Source organism: Lepisosteus platostomus, chromosome 18, assembly GCF_059453375.1.
Source record: "Lepisosteus platostomus isolate fLepPlt1 chromosome 18, fLepPlt1.hap1, whole genome shotgun sequence".
Classification (NCBI taxonomy): Eukaryota; Metazoa; Chordata; class Actinopteri; order Semionotiformes; family Lepisosteidae; genus Lepisosteus; species Lepisosteus platostomus.
The window spans coordinates 4,773,701-4,791,918 of NC_142628.1; the positions used below are offsets into that span (position 1 = coordinate 4,773,701).

Sequence of the window (18,218 nt, forward strand, 5' to 3'; positions counted from 1 at the left end):
ATTGTGTAAACCCATGTTAGAAATACATTTCATTCTTGAATATATTTAACAAATTTACTGTGAAGGTGCCATTTTGTTAAGCTTCACTTCCAGTTATGACTGTTGCAATTTTATAAGAATCTTCTTGACTGTAAAATGTATGTGTTCAATATCTTCCCAGCTTAAAGTGTGATATCTCAAAATACTGCCTGACTGATTAAATTGTGCAATAAACAGACATGTCATATTTTAGTGCAAAGGTACTTTGGTCAAAAATGTCAGTACAGAAACCATGCACTATATATTATTTTGGATGTTTGCTTTACCTTTTTTTTTAAAAAAAAACCATAAACACAGTTACTACCTAGCAGCAGAGCTCAAGCTGTTTATGCATTGACAAACACAGAACAATCCCAAAAGTAGTGAGTTAGCACTACAAAATGACATCAACTCTGGCTTTTTAAACGTACCAATATCCAGTATTTATTTTGAAGATAACCAGTCAAGAGGGTCAGTGCTGTAAGAGAGACTGCTACACCTTGCCCTCCGGCCATTCAACTCTTCACATGATGTGCTTTCCTCTGCCAGTGCGCTCTGTCAGGCTCTCCAAAAAGCTCTTGTCATCCTTATCTGTTAAGAACGAGAACATCAATTAGACTTGGAACCGAGACGATACTGCAAAAAAACATTTCTATTGGTGAGCGCGATTCTGATTGATCTTTGAAGTTTGATTGAGCTTAGGATAAGGGAAAACATATGGGTTCAGCCCTGTGTAGAGTCAGGGCTTTGTCATTAACTGACTAAAAATACCTGGAGATCTGGAAGCCCCGCTGCAATGTCATTTTGTGTGTGCGATGGGTATTCGAGTCGCTAATTACCAAAGACAACCAGGTTGCACTTGCACTTGGCCTGGCCCAGAGTGTTCTCCACCACCAGGGTGTATTCTCCACTGTCCTTTTGATCGCAGGCGGGGATGGTGAGCGTGCAGACTCCGTTGGCAGTGGTCTGCCAGAACTTGGGGTTCTCGGAGATCTTGGCATCGCCCTTGAACCAGGAGACCTGGGGCTGGGGGATGGCCAAGAAGGCGCAGCTCATGGTGCAGTCCTTGCCACGGCGCACTGCGTGGTCCTTCAGTGGCACGATGAACTCCGGCTTCTGGGACAGATCTTTCAGCGTGTACTCTTTCATTCGAAGCTTCAGGTGCTCTGTGGGTCACAACCGAGGAATAACAGGACAGCTTTCTCTGAATATTGTGCCTTATTTCACAAACTGTTTGAATAATTCTGGTTTGTGGATTGGAGTAATACAGTCAAAACAAAACTTGCTGTCATTATTGTTTTTTTAAACGAGCCATGGTGGGGCATTACAGTATTAATATGTGTAATACATATGTGTAATCTCTGCATTTCACAGCCAGAATTACTGCAAGTAAAACTACTCCTACAGCTGTACCAGTCAGAACGTAGTTTGAAAACAAGGTTTACTGTGACATATATGTTCTGTTACTGCAAACGTAACACACAAATCCACCAAATTACTTATTACAACTCATAATATTCTACTGTACAACTGCCCACCTTTCTCCTTGGCTATGGTGAAGGGCTCCTTGGAGTCCAGGGGGTCACTGTCCCCAATATCATTGCGGGCAATGACCCGGAAGAAGTACTTGCGGCCAGGAAGAAGGCCAGTGACAGTGTACTTGTTGCTGAAGACGCGGTCAGCAGCGGTGAACCAGGTGGCTGTGCTTGCGTCGCGCTTCAGGATGATATAGTGCGCCTGGCCATCGTCAGCCACATCAGGGGTGTGGTCCCACTTGAGGGTCACTGTGTTGGGCACCTCCTCCACCAGCTTCAGGTTGCTGGGGGGCCGTGGAAAATCTAGGGAAGCCAATGTAGAAGAACGTGGGACACCATCGAGGGCTGTAGGCTGGAAACTTACAGTACATGTTTTCCACTTTTTTTATTGCTTGAACATAAATATGATGAACTCCTGCGAAAAGGTTTGATAACTGTTCCACATTACTATTTGAGAGGTTATGTTTAAACTTGATCAGTTCTGGTGCCTCAGATTTCATCTGTATTGTTTTTTTCTTCTTACAGAGGACTTAAGTAGATGAACAGAAATAAATGTTGACCAATTCATACATCCAGCACCCCCAACAAGCTAGATTTTTTCTTTTGAATACAGTATGTTGATTTCACTCTCCGTAACTGTGGATTCAAAGTAGTCTAACCAATATTTGTGATCTAAGAATACTATCTGAGATTCAAAAAAGCAGCTGACATAGACAATAGCTGTTGCAATTGCCTGTTGTAATTTAATTGCTCCTTATCATTTCACCTTTATTTCATACCAGAAAATTAATGATTGTAGTTGACCAGTTTATAACTCAACAGATAGTTTATTTACATTTTCAAGAGTGCTGGGGAAATTAATGAATTACATCAGCAAAACATCTGAGGCAGACTGGCCAAAGAAGGGACTGCAATGTGTCAAGAAAATGCGTCAATAGAAGCTGCTAAAGGGCCTCTAATTTCAGTAAATAGACTGGGTATCAATTATTCAAGTATTCAATTATTGATGGTGGGTGGAAAAAGTGGGCTAGTGGTCTGTTTGGTAGGTGTGGAGGAATAGATGGATAAGCTTGTGGGAGGTGGCTGATCGTTAATGATCCTGAAAGAGTGCTACTACAGCCTTCTGCTGCTTTGAGCATGCACAGATACCCGATCTTAGACATCTTCCTGTTTGTGTGGTCTTCGCTCGTCAGCTAGGGGGCTACCTGCAACGCGGACCTTGATGTCGTAGGAGGCCTCCCCGAAGTCGTTGCGCAGGTTGATGCGGTAGACGCCGGAGTCGGCGCGCTGCGAGGAGGTGATCAGGAACTGGGAGTGCTTGTTGCCCTTGGTGATGGTCTCCCTGCCCTTAGTGGGGATCCCGTCCTTCAGCCAGGTCACAGTGGGCGGCGGGGAGCCCTGCAGGACGAGGCACACTGTAGAGCTGGCACGTCTCACCAGACCCAGTCAAAGCTCTGCCTACTTCTCTGCAATAATTCCATATACTGTAGCTACTGGTAGATGTGCATTGGCCCAGTTTCGCCTACCCCTGCTCAGGTGCACCCCAGCTGCGATGATCTAAGGCGAAGGCCCAGGTTCAGGGGCACGTGAACATGCTACATAAAGACCTATGGCTGACAGCTGGGCATACAGTATTTTACCATAGACTTACACTGAAGGTGACGTGAATGCACAGGGCAGTCCCCGCTCGCACCTCCATCTGGTTTTTCAGCTTGGCTTGGATGTCAAATTTGGGAGGGGCTGGGAGAATTGAAATAAGGGAAAGAAACATTAGAATCAAAACAATAGATTACATGTTGATGTGATTTATGGGCTTTTTCCCAGCACCACAAGAAGTACAGTACTTAGTACTGGGTACAAGTGAGTGTTTTGTAAGTCTAACCATGTCTGTGCTTTGGCTCTTAGTAGTGAATGTTGTGCTCACAGTGCCCTCAGAAGCACAAGGCTTATGTGTGTGTTTGTGCCAGTTCAGTTTCTTTCCAGTCACGTGTGAAAGCAGTTTTCCTCACCCGGCGGGGGCATTGCTAGCACCCCCTGGTCCAGCTCGATAGGCTCCCCCACGCCTCCCTCGTTCACTGCACGAATGCGGAAGAAGTACTTCATGCGTTCCTGCAGACCGCCCACTGTGTAGCTGGTGCCAGTGATGGGGATCTTGGTGCACTTGGTCCACTCCTTGGCTTCGTCTGCACGGACCTCCAGGATGTAGCCGGAGGGCTCGTCGCCCATCTCTGGGGGGTTCCAGCCCAGAGAAATGGAGGAGTTGGAGGAGTCTGTCACATGCAGGTCTTTCACCAGCCCAGGGGCACCTTAACAAGCAGACACTTTCATCAGCTTCTTCTTGGCCCTTTGGCCATGTACCGTATATGTCAACCTGCAGATTGAAATGGTTTTGCTTCCTGCCACACTTTTACTGGTATTATTAAAGTCCATCACCCTGTTATATAAAGAAACGCAGCAGATTACTGACCACTATGTATGCAATCTGTTCAATTGAAAAAATACATTTTCTTCCACAGTAATTAAAACACACCCAAGATATAAGTACTATACACATTAGGATGGCAGTGGCTCTGTGGCTATGGATCTGCACCTGTGGGTGGAAGGTTGCTGGTTCATATCCTGCAGCTGGCAGAGGAATCCTACTCTGTTGGGCCCCTGAGCAAGGCCCTGTGTGTCTCATGGACACTGGGGTATGCGAAAAGACAAATTCCTAATGCAAGAAATTGTAAATGGCTAATAAAATTATTTAACCCCAGCTGCTCCAGGGGTGCTGTACAATGGCTGACTTCCTGCGCTCTGACCCCAGACTTCTCTTCCTGTCTGTGTGTCTCATGGAGAGCAAGTTGGGTATGTGAAATGACAAATTCCTAATACAAGATATTGTCCTGTATATGGCCAATAAAGTGATCTTATCTCATCATACTGAATTCACATCAACATTAATGAAAGGAGATGAAACGTACTGTTGGTGTGTGAGCTAAAAAGTTATTCCTCAAACTCCACTCCAGCATATTTTGGTTATTTGTGTTTCAAACGTGAACACCTGGCTTTTGGTGAATGTATAGCTGAACCCGTAGGGATGATGTCACACCCCTGAATGGAAAGGAGTGTTGAGAGCTCCCATGTCAAGGACAAGTCTTTCATCCTAAACAGTCTGAGGTTCACCTGCCTGGCTTGGGATCTCCAGAGACGATCCTTGGATGATGGTTCAATCCAGGGAACAGATTGCATGTGCTCTGTATTGGCAATGCCTTATTACCTATTGTTGTTGTTGTTTCTGCTTCAAAATCTAACTTTTTTCATACCAATAACCCCTGAACAAGCTGGTAAAACATAAGAAGTGCACAGGGGAAGTGAACTTGATACAAGAAAAATCAGTTGAACACAAGCAAGCAACCTGCCACCTCTGTGGGGAACATTATTATTTTTTCTCCCTTTCATCATTGAAATTTGGAATTTCTTATTTCTTCAAATAAATAATAGGAAAATGGGGGTGAAAAAACATTTTGTGTGAGAAGGATCATTAGAATGTTTTGACTTTTTTTATGATGACAAAGCAGGTCTTTGGGGTTTTACTAACCAGTGATACTTACGGATGGGATCTTTTGCATTAACAGAGTTTGAGGCAGTGCTGGGAGTTCCTGGCCCTGCCCTGTTAACAGTGGTGACACGAAACTCATACTCCATATCTTCCACCAGCCCATCCACTTTGTACTTGGTGTCTGGTGAACAAGCAAACTGCAGTTTAGAATCTCCTTCAAAACGAATGCAAACTGTTTACAGAATTCACCCAGGATAGCTGGAATGATATGATAGATAGATATGATAGATATGATCGCTCCAGGTGTGGGACAAGAGACAGATTCACGCTGCGCTGACCTTGCACAAGCTCCTTGTTGACTGGCACCCAGATGCTGCTGCCCTTCTTCCTCCTCTCGATGATGTAGCCCAGCACCTGGGCGCCGCCATCTTGAGCGGGGGGGCTCCAGGTCACAGTCACCGCGTCCTTCGTCACGTCTAGAATCTGTGGCTGGGAGGCCATTCCGGGGGGCTCTGCAGAGGGAGAGAGAGAGCACAGAGGAGTGCACGGCTAAAACCTCTACAGCGGCTGTACAGCGGCTGTAAACCCAGAGACTGATGAGTTTACAACAACAAAAATACAGTTTTTGCACAGACAATATAAAACAACTCAATATATACATTATATAACAAAACAATATATAACAAAAAAACCTTTAAAAATTATCATGCAACTCCTTTAGTAATTTAACATGTTTGTTAGGTATTTGTTCATCCATTGTACTTTTATTACTATTATAATAAAAGTAATAAAAGTACAAATTTTTGTATTGGAATAACAAGACCAAGTTTGAAAAAGTCCAAATCAGGACCTAAGATTCAAGTAAGTAAATGGAAATGGGGAATTTTTTAGCCATTGAAGCTGCCAGGCGTGAGTAACATAGTCATATGGAGCAGCTGTAGAATAGCTCCTGTTTCTAATCCTTTTCTCTCACATCCTTTTCTTTCTTTCCCCTCTCCCCCGTCCCTCCTATTGTTCCTTTTCTCTTTTTTCTGAATAAAAGGAAATTACTAGCTGAGGTCCTTTTACTGTAGCATGTTGAACTATTCATGCGTATAGAATAGTTTTACTTTCCCTGCTCCACCCTGACTCACCGATGGGCTCTCCGGCGAAGACCTCCTCTGTCTCCAGTGGATCACTGATGTCCTGCGAGTTGACAGCTCGGATGCGGAACTGGTAGGCGCGGCCCTCCTCCACCTTGTCTGTGCTGAAGGAGGTCAGCTTGCTGTCCACCTCTCCGATCTTTATCCAGGACTTCTTGCCAACAATCTTCCTTTCGATGATGAAGCTGGTGACCTGCTTTCCGCCGTTGTCACGTGGAGCCTTCCACTTCATCTTGATGCACTTCCCCGACCGCTCCAGGAACTCCACCTTTCCCTGTGGGGGCTTGGGTTTATCTGCAAAGCAGTGGGCAAGCCGTTCAACAGCTACTGTACTTGCAACGTCCTGCACAGCATCTCCTTGCTGCGACACACCGAGCTAATGAAAGCAGCAGCCAACTCACTTAACTTCAAAATTACCAGCAGTTAACAGAGCTTTAGCTACCAGTGTGATCGGGGGTTCCACAGGCCAACAGTTTAGGTCACAATACAAAAACACAAAATGCATTTTTACCGGGTGCACTGATTTTCAATGCAACTGCCGCAAAGGGAAATAAGAGAGTTACAAGAACAAAAGAAGGCCTTGCAGATAAGGCTCCTGAGGCCAGCTCATTTTGGTTCCTATTAGTTTATAAGGGTTAATTTTAAATAGAATTGGCAGCAAACCTCATAAAGCTTTGGGTGGTCCAATGAAAATTTATTATCTTCAGGCGAATAGGTCTGCATCCTAAACTCACCGACGACGTTCAGGTGCAGGTTAGCGATGGCCGTGCCACAGTCGCTCTTGAGTTTCAGCGTGATCGCGCCACTGTCCTCCCGCGCGCACTTGTGAAGTATCAGCGTTGTGCAATCCGGGTGCTTCTCCACTACTGTGCGATTATCGTCCATCATCTCAATGCCATCTTTGTACCAGGTGATCTTAGGCGCAGGCTTGCCCTTAAAGGGGATTTTTATGTTGGCAGTCTGTCCAGCCTTCACTGTTACTGGATGGGCCCCCAGAACCTCCAGCATGGTGGGGTCAATTACTGGAGGGTCTATGGAAAGAAGGATATAACAAGGACACTGCAATTTTCAATGACCATTCACTGTGTTGTCTTTATGTGTGCATTGATGAATTGATTAACAAATGCGGAGGTATTTTACCCAGTAATGACCTGCTGGCTTCCTGTCACGATTCCCAAAATACTGACTGTTCAAAATGCTAATATGGACTGAGTCATGTGTTCACAAAACTACAACTTGAATCTTAATTTCAGTAAATTTTGATGGTGTTTAGGGATGATCGTGTCTTTAGTGGACTCATACTATCAAGTAAAAAGCAAATATATAAAACTGATGTGTCAACGAAGATTTCCTATTGGGCCATTTAAAAAAATAAATATCAGAGGGCGTCTAAAATGTGCAATGGATATATCTATTTAACAATAATGTTCCATCTCACAGGCAAGAGCAACATTTCCACATGATTCAATGGGTAAAATGTAAAACTAATTTTCAATAGAAGTGTCCAGGATTAACGTGTTCAGAAAGGGTAGGGTTGCACAGTCACAAGTGCACAAGCAACACACCTGCTATGGCAAGCACTGCCTCACTCTCTGCACCTTTGGACATGAAGGTGTACTTGCCCTCATGTGCATCTCCAACATTGGTAAAAATTAACTTGTGCACAGCTCCCTGCTTCACCACCTGCACCCCGCTCATGTCTGTTACCTGAAAAAAAACAGGTTCGTAAGTTGAGGTCAGTAGGTCAATGGTCTGCCATTTTTAACATGCACGAAGATCAACATCAACCCCAGGCTCTCCTCAGACAAAGTGAAACTGCTAGTCAAACCTGCTTTACACTGCACCCTACAACTGTTAAAGTCCTGTGCCAGTGCTTCCAATGACTAGTCTTATGATATACAGTAGTTCCTCAGCTTCTGGGTGTCATTGAGTATGCACCTGAACAACCTCCTGAGCAGAGTCAGTAAGCAGACTGGTGATGCCTCCTTGTTGGGACTGAATCTTACCGGATTGCCGTCTTTCAGCCAGACTCCATCTACCTTCTCATCATTCAAAACTACACATAACTCAGCTGGAGATCCGGTGGGACACTGGACATCTGACATACCACTCTTCACTGTGGCAAAGCGCTCTGTGCAGGCAGGAAACAGAAATACCATCACTGGACCCTACTTAATAATGTTTACACTTTCAAAAAGTGTTTCTCATCTTAATCTTAAGCTTCTGTAGGCTCATCAAATAACACATTTGGAAGTAACACCAGAACTTCCACTGTATTTGGGGGTACCCATGTTAATATAGTAAGGCTCTATACTGTCTTTTATAAGCCTCTAAAGATATGATTGACAAAAAGAAGGACTGGGAGTTTTATTGGCTTTCCCAAAGTAAACTGTGTTCTCAAAATCAAGTTAGTGTCCTTAAAGAGGCCACGGTAATAAGGTGTTTAGTCCAATCTATCAGATGTGAAAGTACTGAATCCTGCAACATACCGTCCACTGTCAGGTTAGAAGAGCTCACATACTCCTGGGCATCGTTCTCCTGTGTGGCCACAATCGCGTACTCTCCGCTGTCAGCCAGGTCACAGTCATCAATTATCAGCTCTGCTCTTTTGCCCTCCCGTATGAAGGTATACTGAGGATTGTGGGTTATCTCTCGGCCATCCTTCAGCCACTTGACAAACACGTCCTTGGAGCTCAGCTCACACTCCAGCCTGGCCTTACTCTTCTCCTTCACCCTCACATTTTTGAGGTGGCTGACGAACTTGATAGGAATTCCTAGGGATTAAATGTAGATTGAAAATGTCCATTTCAAACCAGAATAACACATGTAACAAACAGCTGATTTAAACCTAAGCAATCGCCTGATTGTGCTGCAGTATTTACTTCCTGACGTGGTTTCGTAAATGTCTGCTCAAGAGATACCGAGAAGCCTGCAGCCAATTCTACTGAAGTAATTTGTGTTTCATATTTGAAATCATCAGGAGGAATGTCTTACTGATTTGATTGACAAGATTTGGAGCACAAAACACATAAAATGGCTACTTCTGACATAATTTTAATAAGAAAAACACATCAGCGTCATTCACATGGCAGGACATACTGTTAATAAAGAGCTGTGTGGAAGCTGTCATATCTCCAATGCTCATGCTGTATTCTCCAATGTCACTTGGGCGCACGTCCTTGATCTTGAGAGTATAGGTGAGGCCGTCCGCAGACACAGATACGTCAAACTTTTCATCCCTCTTCACCTCCTTGCCCCTGACCTTCCACACAAGAGGAAGGTCGCTCTTCTTTGAGAGTCGCACCTCAAACACAGCTGTCTGGCGTTCATTCACTCGGATGGGTTTCAGTTCTGTCAGGAACTTTAGAGGCTCATCTGGGAGCAAACAGAAAAGGGAGCAGATTTATGACAACTGTATGACAATTGCTCTCAATGTGCTGTGATGTACGAATTGGATTTACCTATTACACTGAGCTTGGCAGTAAGGGTCTTGTCTCCAACTACCAGCTTATAGGTGCCACTGTCCTTCAGAGTGACACTGGAGATAAACAGCTGGTACTTGGTTCCCATTTGCTTCAACTCATACTTGCCAAGAGAGTATTGGGTCCTCAGAGGCTCATCCCCCTACAGTGGAGAAGCCCCAAAACGGATTCAAGGATGTAGAGCAAAGGAAATAAAATAATTAATAATACACCATGGCCATGTATTATAGGCTTCCATATTGAAAGCCGGAAAGCACAGAATTCCATATTAATTAACATTCACTCGTTCACTGTCTTTCACCCTCCCAGACTGTCAATCATTGTTGTGATGACTTTTTCCATCCATATTTGTGCACTCCACTCCATTTGTGTGACTGGCCAGAATGTTTAAAAGTTAAATCTGAAGACCATGTCAATCAAATGAAGGGAAAAATGCTAACACACCCAGACCAGGAACCAAAAAAATATGGGTTAAGCAACTGTTGCTATACACACCAAAACAAGTATCATTTCTTTATATCAGGAGGGCAGCTATCACATTGCTCTCTGTTGAAGAAATGGATTGCACCAAAGGAAAAAGTGGAAACATATCTTCATTGTCATTTTTATTCATCACAGATTTTACCTTGAACCACATCATCTTGAGGTTGGGATCCTTCAGCTCCAGGATGGTGTCAAACACGATGTTGGTGTCTGCTTTAGCTTCTATGTCTTCCAGAGGTTTCAGCACTTTCACCATCTGCAGTAGCCAACAAGGAAGAGCTCAACCCAGTTGTGTTACTCTGGTGACTTATCCTAACATGTTAACAGCAGTGTTTTCTACGTCTAGCCATGGGGCCCCTTTAACATCTGAGTTTAGGGGCAACTTTAAAAGCTGGCCTGCTTCAGGGTGTCCGGGAATAATGGAGTGAGTTGAGAGCTGTGGCTGTAATAGTAATTTAAAGATTGAGACAATTTTGAAATGGGAAAGGAACAATGGAGTGATGCTCCCAATCTTCAAAGTTACACATTAAAACGTATTTAGGTTTATTGCTGAATGTCAATGCTGTTTCACTTTGTTTCTTATACTGGTTTCAGGCCTAAATTTATAAAACATGTCCCTCTAGTGGCACAGTCAGAAATCTGTCTACCGCATGTTCATCTGTGGCTGGTGTGTTTACTATAGAATCTGTAATACTAAAGAGCCCTTAACTAGAATAATGCTGTTAAAAATTAAAATGAAAATTAAAAAACAAAGTAATAAAAGTTTAAATGTAAATGATGGTTTCAAGAGTCTTATTGAGGTAAAAACCTCAGTCCTATTGAGGTAAAACGTCAGGCTTCATCATGTTTAATAATAGACCTCCCGATTTCATTTTGGATCACCCTATCACCCAGAGATACCTGATAATTTCTATATTTTGTCTCTGTTTAGCCTTTTTACTGTATATGCAATTTGCAACCATTTATCACAATGGTTCTTAACCTCCATTGTATGAATTTAGTGCAGAAAGGTTTACAGTTATTATATTCAGAACTAACTGGTCCAGTACTATGAATTGCTGGCCCAATAGATTGGGCTACAATGGCTGCACTTGGAGATCCCCTGCTCTGTAGTGATACTGTAAGTTTAACCTCAGATGTCAGAGGGTGCTGGCCTGGCTACAGTCATGCTAGTACCTCCACGTCCACTTTCTTCTTCATTTCTTTGAGTTTCTTTAGTATTCCTCTGAAGTCGGTGAAACCGTGCTCAGCACAGATCCTCTCGTAGTCTTTTTTTTCCGCTCCGGAGAGGATCTTCAGCATCTCTTCCTCGGTGATGTGGCGCTTCTCCTCCTTCTTGGGAGCAGGGGCACCCCTGCAGGGAAGGAATATGAGTCCTGCTACATCAGCAGAGGAGTCCGTGTAAAGGCTAGAGGCCTGTCTAGTGGGACGATGGACCACACGTCTCAGACACCTCCATGTATCCAGTTCACAAAAACCAGACAATCTGCCAAACCCCCTTCTTTGCAAATGTTTCATCCCTGTTCTTCCTTTTCATAAGAGCTGCTTCCTGTCTCAAAGACAAATCGTGACTGAGCAGCTACTGTTGAGCACATGTTACACAGCACAAGAATAGAACACATACCGCTTTTTAAGCATCTTCTTGAAGTCCACCTGTGGATCTGCAAGATAAGCAGGTAAATATATAAATAAATATATATTTTAATAAAAACAAATTTGATGTAAGGTAAATATTAAATATAAGTAAGGTAAAACAAAAGCTACACTACTGGTGTTCAACATAGCAAAAGTTTCATTTTGTTCCCATGCAAGAGATTCATCTACAGTAAATTTCACCTGACTGAATGGAGGATAGGTAAAGACACACTGGAAAATACAGTACCAGGATGTTGTTACCAGAAGGAACCAGGGTGTTATTTTCACAGCTGAAGGGCTAAAAATCAAAACTGCCAAATCTGTTCCTAGGCAGGGTTTTTCTCAACAAGTAAAAAAAGTATGTATTGAAATACTTTAGAAAGTTTTTGAAGTAGTTATTGATTACACAAGGCTGAACCTGTCTCATTCATTGACTGCCTTGTTATAGAAGCCAGGCAGCACAGAAGACAAGGCATCTTTGCCTTCCGCAGATTGTAATTTAAATTAATTAGATTTAAAGTTTTCACTGTGTTCGACACCGCTGACTTACTCCTGCGATGTGCACAACTCCCAGTCCGTGAGGCAGAACCATACTGAGCTTCTCCCTCATAATTAGATTAGATGTCTGACTTGCATGGCTGAATGAATTTCTCACTCTGGCCTTGAAAACAAAAAAATGTTCATTATGGGAACGTACTTTCAGTAACAATGAGTGACATTGTGTAGATTGCATCACCGTGATCATTGGAGACAACACACTTGTAGTTATCTGCATCTTCCATGGCAAGATTCCTAATCTGTGAAGAGAAGAGACAAATTGCATGGACAGTTGAACTGAACTGAAACTACTATCAATTAAGACATTATTTCTCCTATATATTTAACAACTAATTCAGTCAGTCAAATTTTCTTAGAACCACATGTTATATTTAACTGAAAGAGGAGTAAAGTGGGACCTTTAGTAAGTGTATCTTAAGTGTATTATTCATAAATAAGGTATTCATTTTCAACTGCTGTGTTTCTGCAGATTTCTCTCTGCTAAAGTTTGTTATGCCTATGAAATATATATAATCTACAGTGTCTTTCTCAGTTAGAGAAATATATAATTTGCTTTTTGTTTGTGGCTGTGCAAAGAGAGGCAGCCATTCTGGAAGAAGCACAGAGTTTTCCACAGATTTAGCTGTTTTAACTGCTGTGGTGAACGTGGCCTGCACCAACAGCACGACATTGAGGAGAGCACATCGCACACGGGCAACAGAGGTCTATCTAGTGGACACCAGAGCACATTACTGAAAGACTGCGGTTCCAACTGTGCACATGAACTTGACTAAGAAAACAAAATTATTTATTGCATTTGTTATATTGCTGTCAGCTGCTCAATGTATGTCATGCATGTCTTTATCGGCTACCCTATTATACCCTTGTGTTCAATATCTCCTTGAGTGGAATCGTCAATATTAATAACAAGGTACTGTGTCTTCCCCCAGCGTGAGTTCGTGAGTGAAGGGAAGTCTGTGTGCGTGGTGTTGTTACTGCTGTTGGACGGCCTGTAGGCTGGAGATCTTGGGTCATAAATTTTTAATAAAGGATTAAAATTTAGTTTTATTATCAGCAGTGTAGTAGAAAGGAGTGTTCTAGCTGTGCAGTAATGAGACTCGGCATTCTGGAATCTTGTTAAAAGATTAACACTGGTTGAGCCCGTGACCTAATTCCTCTGACAGCTATTGATCCGATCTCATCAATACATTTAAGGTTTTCCTGCATTTTGTAATATTTCTCCCCCCTCTTGCTGTTTTGCACGGAAGAGCATTGCTGAAAATATTTCATGTGAATCTTCTATTATGGAAATTATCTATTTCGAGTCACTATTGTACATTATCTTGTAATTACGATATAATAAGAGTATCTCTTATTACGAGATAGTACATTATCATGTAATTACGAGATCAAAATGATCAGTTCAGACCTATTACATTGTGCAATGACAGCACCTACAAACTACCAAGAGGTCAGCTGGGTTTAGACTAGGTTTAGTGTTCATAACAGTGTCCTACGATGCAGAAGGTACACGGACGTGCTTTCGGCTATGATTAAGTTATAATGAAATGTTATATATTTTTTGCTCATTTGAACATAATCATTATAAGCACGAGGGCACACAGACGTATCCTTCAACAAGAAAGACGATACCGTGCATTCGATCCACTGCTTAAAACTTAAAGTCAACTACTGTAGTGCTATTACAGGTATTTTATGACAATTGTGATATCACGTGAGTTATTAAGGACGCGATCATTTACTATTTCGTAATTACGAGATGATGAACTTTCTCGTAATTGTGAGATAAACTCTCGTAATCACGAGATGCACATTATTTTTCCCTCGATGCCAGCAATGCCCTCCCCTCCCCGTAGATTCGGCTGTGGGAACGCGAGGTAAAGTTGTAGTTGCCTCAGGAAGGTTGTAGTTCCCTCTCTGAGCAGGAGGTGGCAGCAGGGGATCGAGACGCAAGAGGTAAGCAAGCGCCACTGCTCCATGAAACAGATGGCTCACAGAGATACATATGTTAGCACCCACTAGTTAACTTAATTGTTAAATAATAGTCTTTTAAGCTGATTAAAGGTTTCCCAGGCAGAGTGGGAGGCAGTGCTGTCTGTTTTCTGAGATGTTAAACGTAATGGTGTCAACTTTCTGCCTCCTTAAGGTGCATAATTTCCTGTCAACTCTGACAACTGATGGGCATCTCAGTTGACCACTAATTAATGCCTGTAAGAGTCCTTCAGTTGAGACTGTAAACTCAAATGCAGTATTTTGTAGCTCAAATGCGAAATTGACTGAAGAGTACCATTGCTGCTAAATATACTGTTGGCACTGTTGGATTACACTGGTTGATAGAATTAATTGGGAATGTGTAATAAGATACTAACAGTACGAGAGTGTTTGTGGAGATTAATAATGTTGTTCAAGGGTGTTACCCTCCCTCTTCTTTCTGCTACTTTTGTGAGGAAGCCACAGAGGTGACACAGTACCTTCAGCACGTACTCCTTAGCGATGGTGTCGAAGAAGGTCTCAACCCCTTCTCTTAAGGGCTTCCCACTATCTCTCTTCCAAGTCACAGTGGGCTTGGGGTTCCCAGTCACCTTGGCTTTAAAAGCAATCTTGGCCCCTGGAAGAAACAGAAAAGAGCTGGAGGATAGGAAATATTCCTATATAGTATATCGATATTCCTGACTGTCTTCTCTGGTCTACTTCTCCTCTGACCTTTCACCAATGGGTTTTTGAAGTGTTTAGTGTTCACCGTACAGTAAAGCGCTGTATTTAATTTGTGAGCCATATAATGAACTAATGGGCCAACTTAAGAAATTCTTCTGAAGTCCAGAGGAGGTACAGTAAGTTGATTCTATAGAATCAGTCTCATATTATTTCAGCTAAAGAACCATGGTATAAACTATATCGTAGCGAGACAGTTATAAAACATGTGCAGAAGTGTGCAGTTAGAAGTCTCTTGTCTTTTTTATTATTTAATTTCTTAATTCCCTGCTTGCTTAAAGCTTCTGAGTCCAAAAATCCCATAAAAGTAGGTGGTCTGTATACAGTATGCACAGTGCAAAGGGATTTGGATGTCATCTCCACACCTTCCTGAGCAGTGATGGCATGTGGCTTCTCTTCAAATCCTGGAACACTCTCTCCTGCAGGTATCTCAAAGGACTTCTGAACCAGGCTGAAGGACTCCACTGTGGCCGATGTCTTGCGCTGTATCGATTGTTCTGAACAACACAATAGACACAGCAACAAATTAATAACATTTATTTAATCTTGTAATTATCATCTTCCCACTTCCCATCTATGGCTAGCTCGGGGACCAGCATTTGTAAACACTAAATGTAGAACATCCGAGTCTTCAGAGACACCTGAAATATGCCAAAGGACCTGGTACAAAAATGTTGATATTGCTATTTTGATATATTGCCTGAAGTATGGACAAAAAAAAATAGGCTTGTCAACTTTAAATAAATACAAATATTTCTGTAACAAGAGATTTTTATTGTATTTGTAACATTTGAAAAATTTAAAGAGAAGTTTATTCTAACCAAATTTAGATAAAAAATACTTATTTTCCTGCAATACTAACAGGTTTATCTGGCCAGTATCAGTAATGTAGATTGTATTATAATATAAGACAGTACAGTGATCATCCATCTACTGTATCTATCCATCAATGATCTAGCTGCTTTTTCCAATTCAGAGCCTGTAGTGGGACTCAAAGGGGCTCATGGGAGGATGGGCCCCCGTGTGTTCGTGTCTGTGTGTCTATCACAGAGAAGACATACAGAAATGAACATATTCACGCTAAGGGTCATTTTTCCAGAAGCCAATTAATACACCAGTATATCTTTGGACTGTGGGAGGAAACCGGAGCACAAGAAGGAGACCCACACCGGCACTGGATGGGAGAGCATGCAAACTCCACACAGATAGCACCCCAGGCCGGGAATTGAGCCCGGGGCTTCGGTGCAATGCCAGCTACTGCACCCCCATGCTACCCAGTACAGTGCTTCGAACATCCCTACTTTTTGAGCAACAGCAAAATGTCTGCATAATCCAGTAATTTGAGACAAGATGCCCAGCCTCTGTCCTTACCCTCCACAACCTTCGATGTTTGGGACACCTTTCGGAGCTTGGTGGTGGTGGTGGTGGTGGTGCTGGAGGAGGAACTCATCTGGATTTCGGAACGCATCATTCCCCCAGAAGAATGGAGGATCTTGGTAGCCATGGCGACGCTAGAGGCTTAAAAATCTCAGTAGGCAAACTACACAATAACACCACTGAAGGAGTGTTCAACACAATCAAAACCCAGGTTCTGCTTCCCAAAGTCCTTCACTTTTCTTCCACTGTACGTAGAGACAGACCACAAAATCATAATTACAGACAATGCCCTGGGATAAAGATGGCGGAAAATTCAAAGAGCTGTATTTAAACAAATAGCCTGTTGAAAAGGTTACCTTCAATCCAGACAGATTCCTTTCACACGGCTCTGGTTAGAAGTAGGTGCTACCCTTTACGCTGTAGCTGTCCAGTCTTCAGCCTGCACATAAAAACTTTTAAGTTGCATTAAAAGTTGCACAGTTTCCCTTTTCTCCCTCCCTGAATGCCGCATAATGAATTACATTTGATGATCAGCTGCGAATCAGGGCACACCCATCTTTAAACGTAACACTCAGTGGTAAATTCTGCATGAATACAAGAGGGAAAAGATGTCACACATGCCTGATTGACATCTTTAACTGCTTCTTGGGTTTGCAATCATTTTCTAACTGATATTAAATACACAGTACACAATATCATTTAAAAGCAACGCTTTTCATTCGATAAGCATATAAAAACGTATCTTCCCTCCCTAAACATTGCTCTTTACCGGGTTGTAACAGCTGGATAACGCAGATATGGTTTTTGTTACCTAGTCCTGGAGAGACAGGCTTGCACGGAGAGTTTGATGTAGAGATGTGCGGCAGGTCTTCACTCTTCCAGCCTGTGTATCTCTCCCCTGTTCCTGGCAATCGCCTGCTCACTCCAAGCCTTGCACAAATATGGCCCTGTGGAGGGGAAGATGGTCTGAGGAAATTAGCACCAGTCCCTTGTGTCAGATTCACTTACTGCAGCCACACTCGACTCAGCGTTTTACTTTCTTGGGGTCCCCTAGGAAAAATATTTAAAGAGGATTTTCATTTAGCACTGGTGAAACGCTTTGACTTCATGTCTGGCACTCTACACTCCTGCAACAGTAGGCCTTACCTCAAAGTAAACATTTATAAATGTCAGTCATATAATTCCACTGTCTTTTGATTCCTTAAACTGCAAATGACTTTTTCAACCCCCTTTTATTGGTGAAGTAGGACAGATGTTGTTCACAAATTAGCCTTTTTTGAGCAGCTATAATTCCAAATGGTTGCTGGGTGTATACTGGGATGGGTTTAATTCATGTATTATACAAGATCAAAGTAAAAAAAGAGGCACCTGCTAGTGTGATTATTATTATTTGGTGATTATCATCTTAATATGGTTATGTGTAATATGCAGCTTATTAAGTCTTAAAATGCTCAATAAACACTAAAATAAGAAACAAACCAGAAATCTTATTGTGCATTTCTCCCTTTTCTTGACTGTCAAAATAGTGAAAAACAGATCTGTATTAACCCAGGAAAAATACCCTTCAACAGAATATTCTTGTACAATTAAGAAACGTTTTTCTGCTGAACTGGGTATAGCACCCATTCATTTTTGTGCATTAGAGCCTTAAATAAAACTGTTCCATCTCTTCTGCAGAGATAATTTTGTTTACATAGCAGTTGCAGTCTGTCAATTAATTTGTGTCTCCCTGCCA

General features: G+C 42.4%; 1 protein-coding gene across 1 annotated transcript; it reads right to left on the reverse strand.

Moving 5' to 3' along the window:
- Positions 1 to 340: 340 nt before the first annotated feature.
- Positions 341 to 17,428, reverse strand: LOC148645484 (immunoglobulin superfamily member 22-like). The gene is made up of 24 exons (XM_088610833.1): positions 17,295 to 17,428; positions 16,840 to 16,922; positions 16,478 to 16,728; positions 15,472 to 15,603; positions 14,866 to 15,002; positions 12,534 to 12,633; positions 11,826 to 11,862; positions 11,378 to 11,555; positions 10,344 to 10,457; positions 9,698 to 9,860; positions 9,336 to 9,611; positions 8,726 to 9,010; positions 8,243 to 8,367; positions 7,802 to 7,943; positions 6,971 to 7,267; positions 6,228 to 6,530; positions 5,433 to 5,606; positions 5,147 to 5,275; positions 3,563 to 3,859; positions 3,205 to 3,293; positions 2,759 to 2,951; positions 1,557 to 1,856; positions 858 to 1,184; positions 341 to 609 (listed from the first exon to the last, which is right to left on the reverse strand). Exons 3-24 carry the CDS (start codon positions 16,608 to 16,610, stop codon positions 542 to 544), a joined length of 3,999 nt encoding a protein of 1,332 aa, XP_088466959.1. The 5' UTR covers positions 16,611 to 16,728; positions 16,840 to 16,922; positions 17,295 to 17,428; the 3' UTR covers positions 341 to 541.
- Between the last annotated feature and the right edge of the window lie 790 nt (positions 17,429 to 18,218).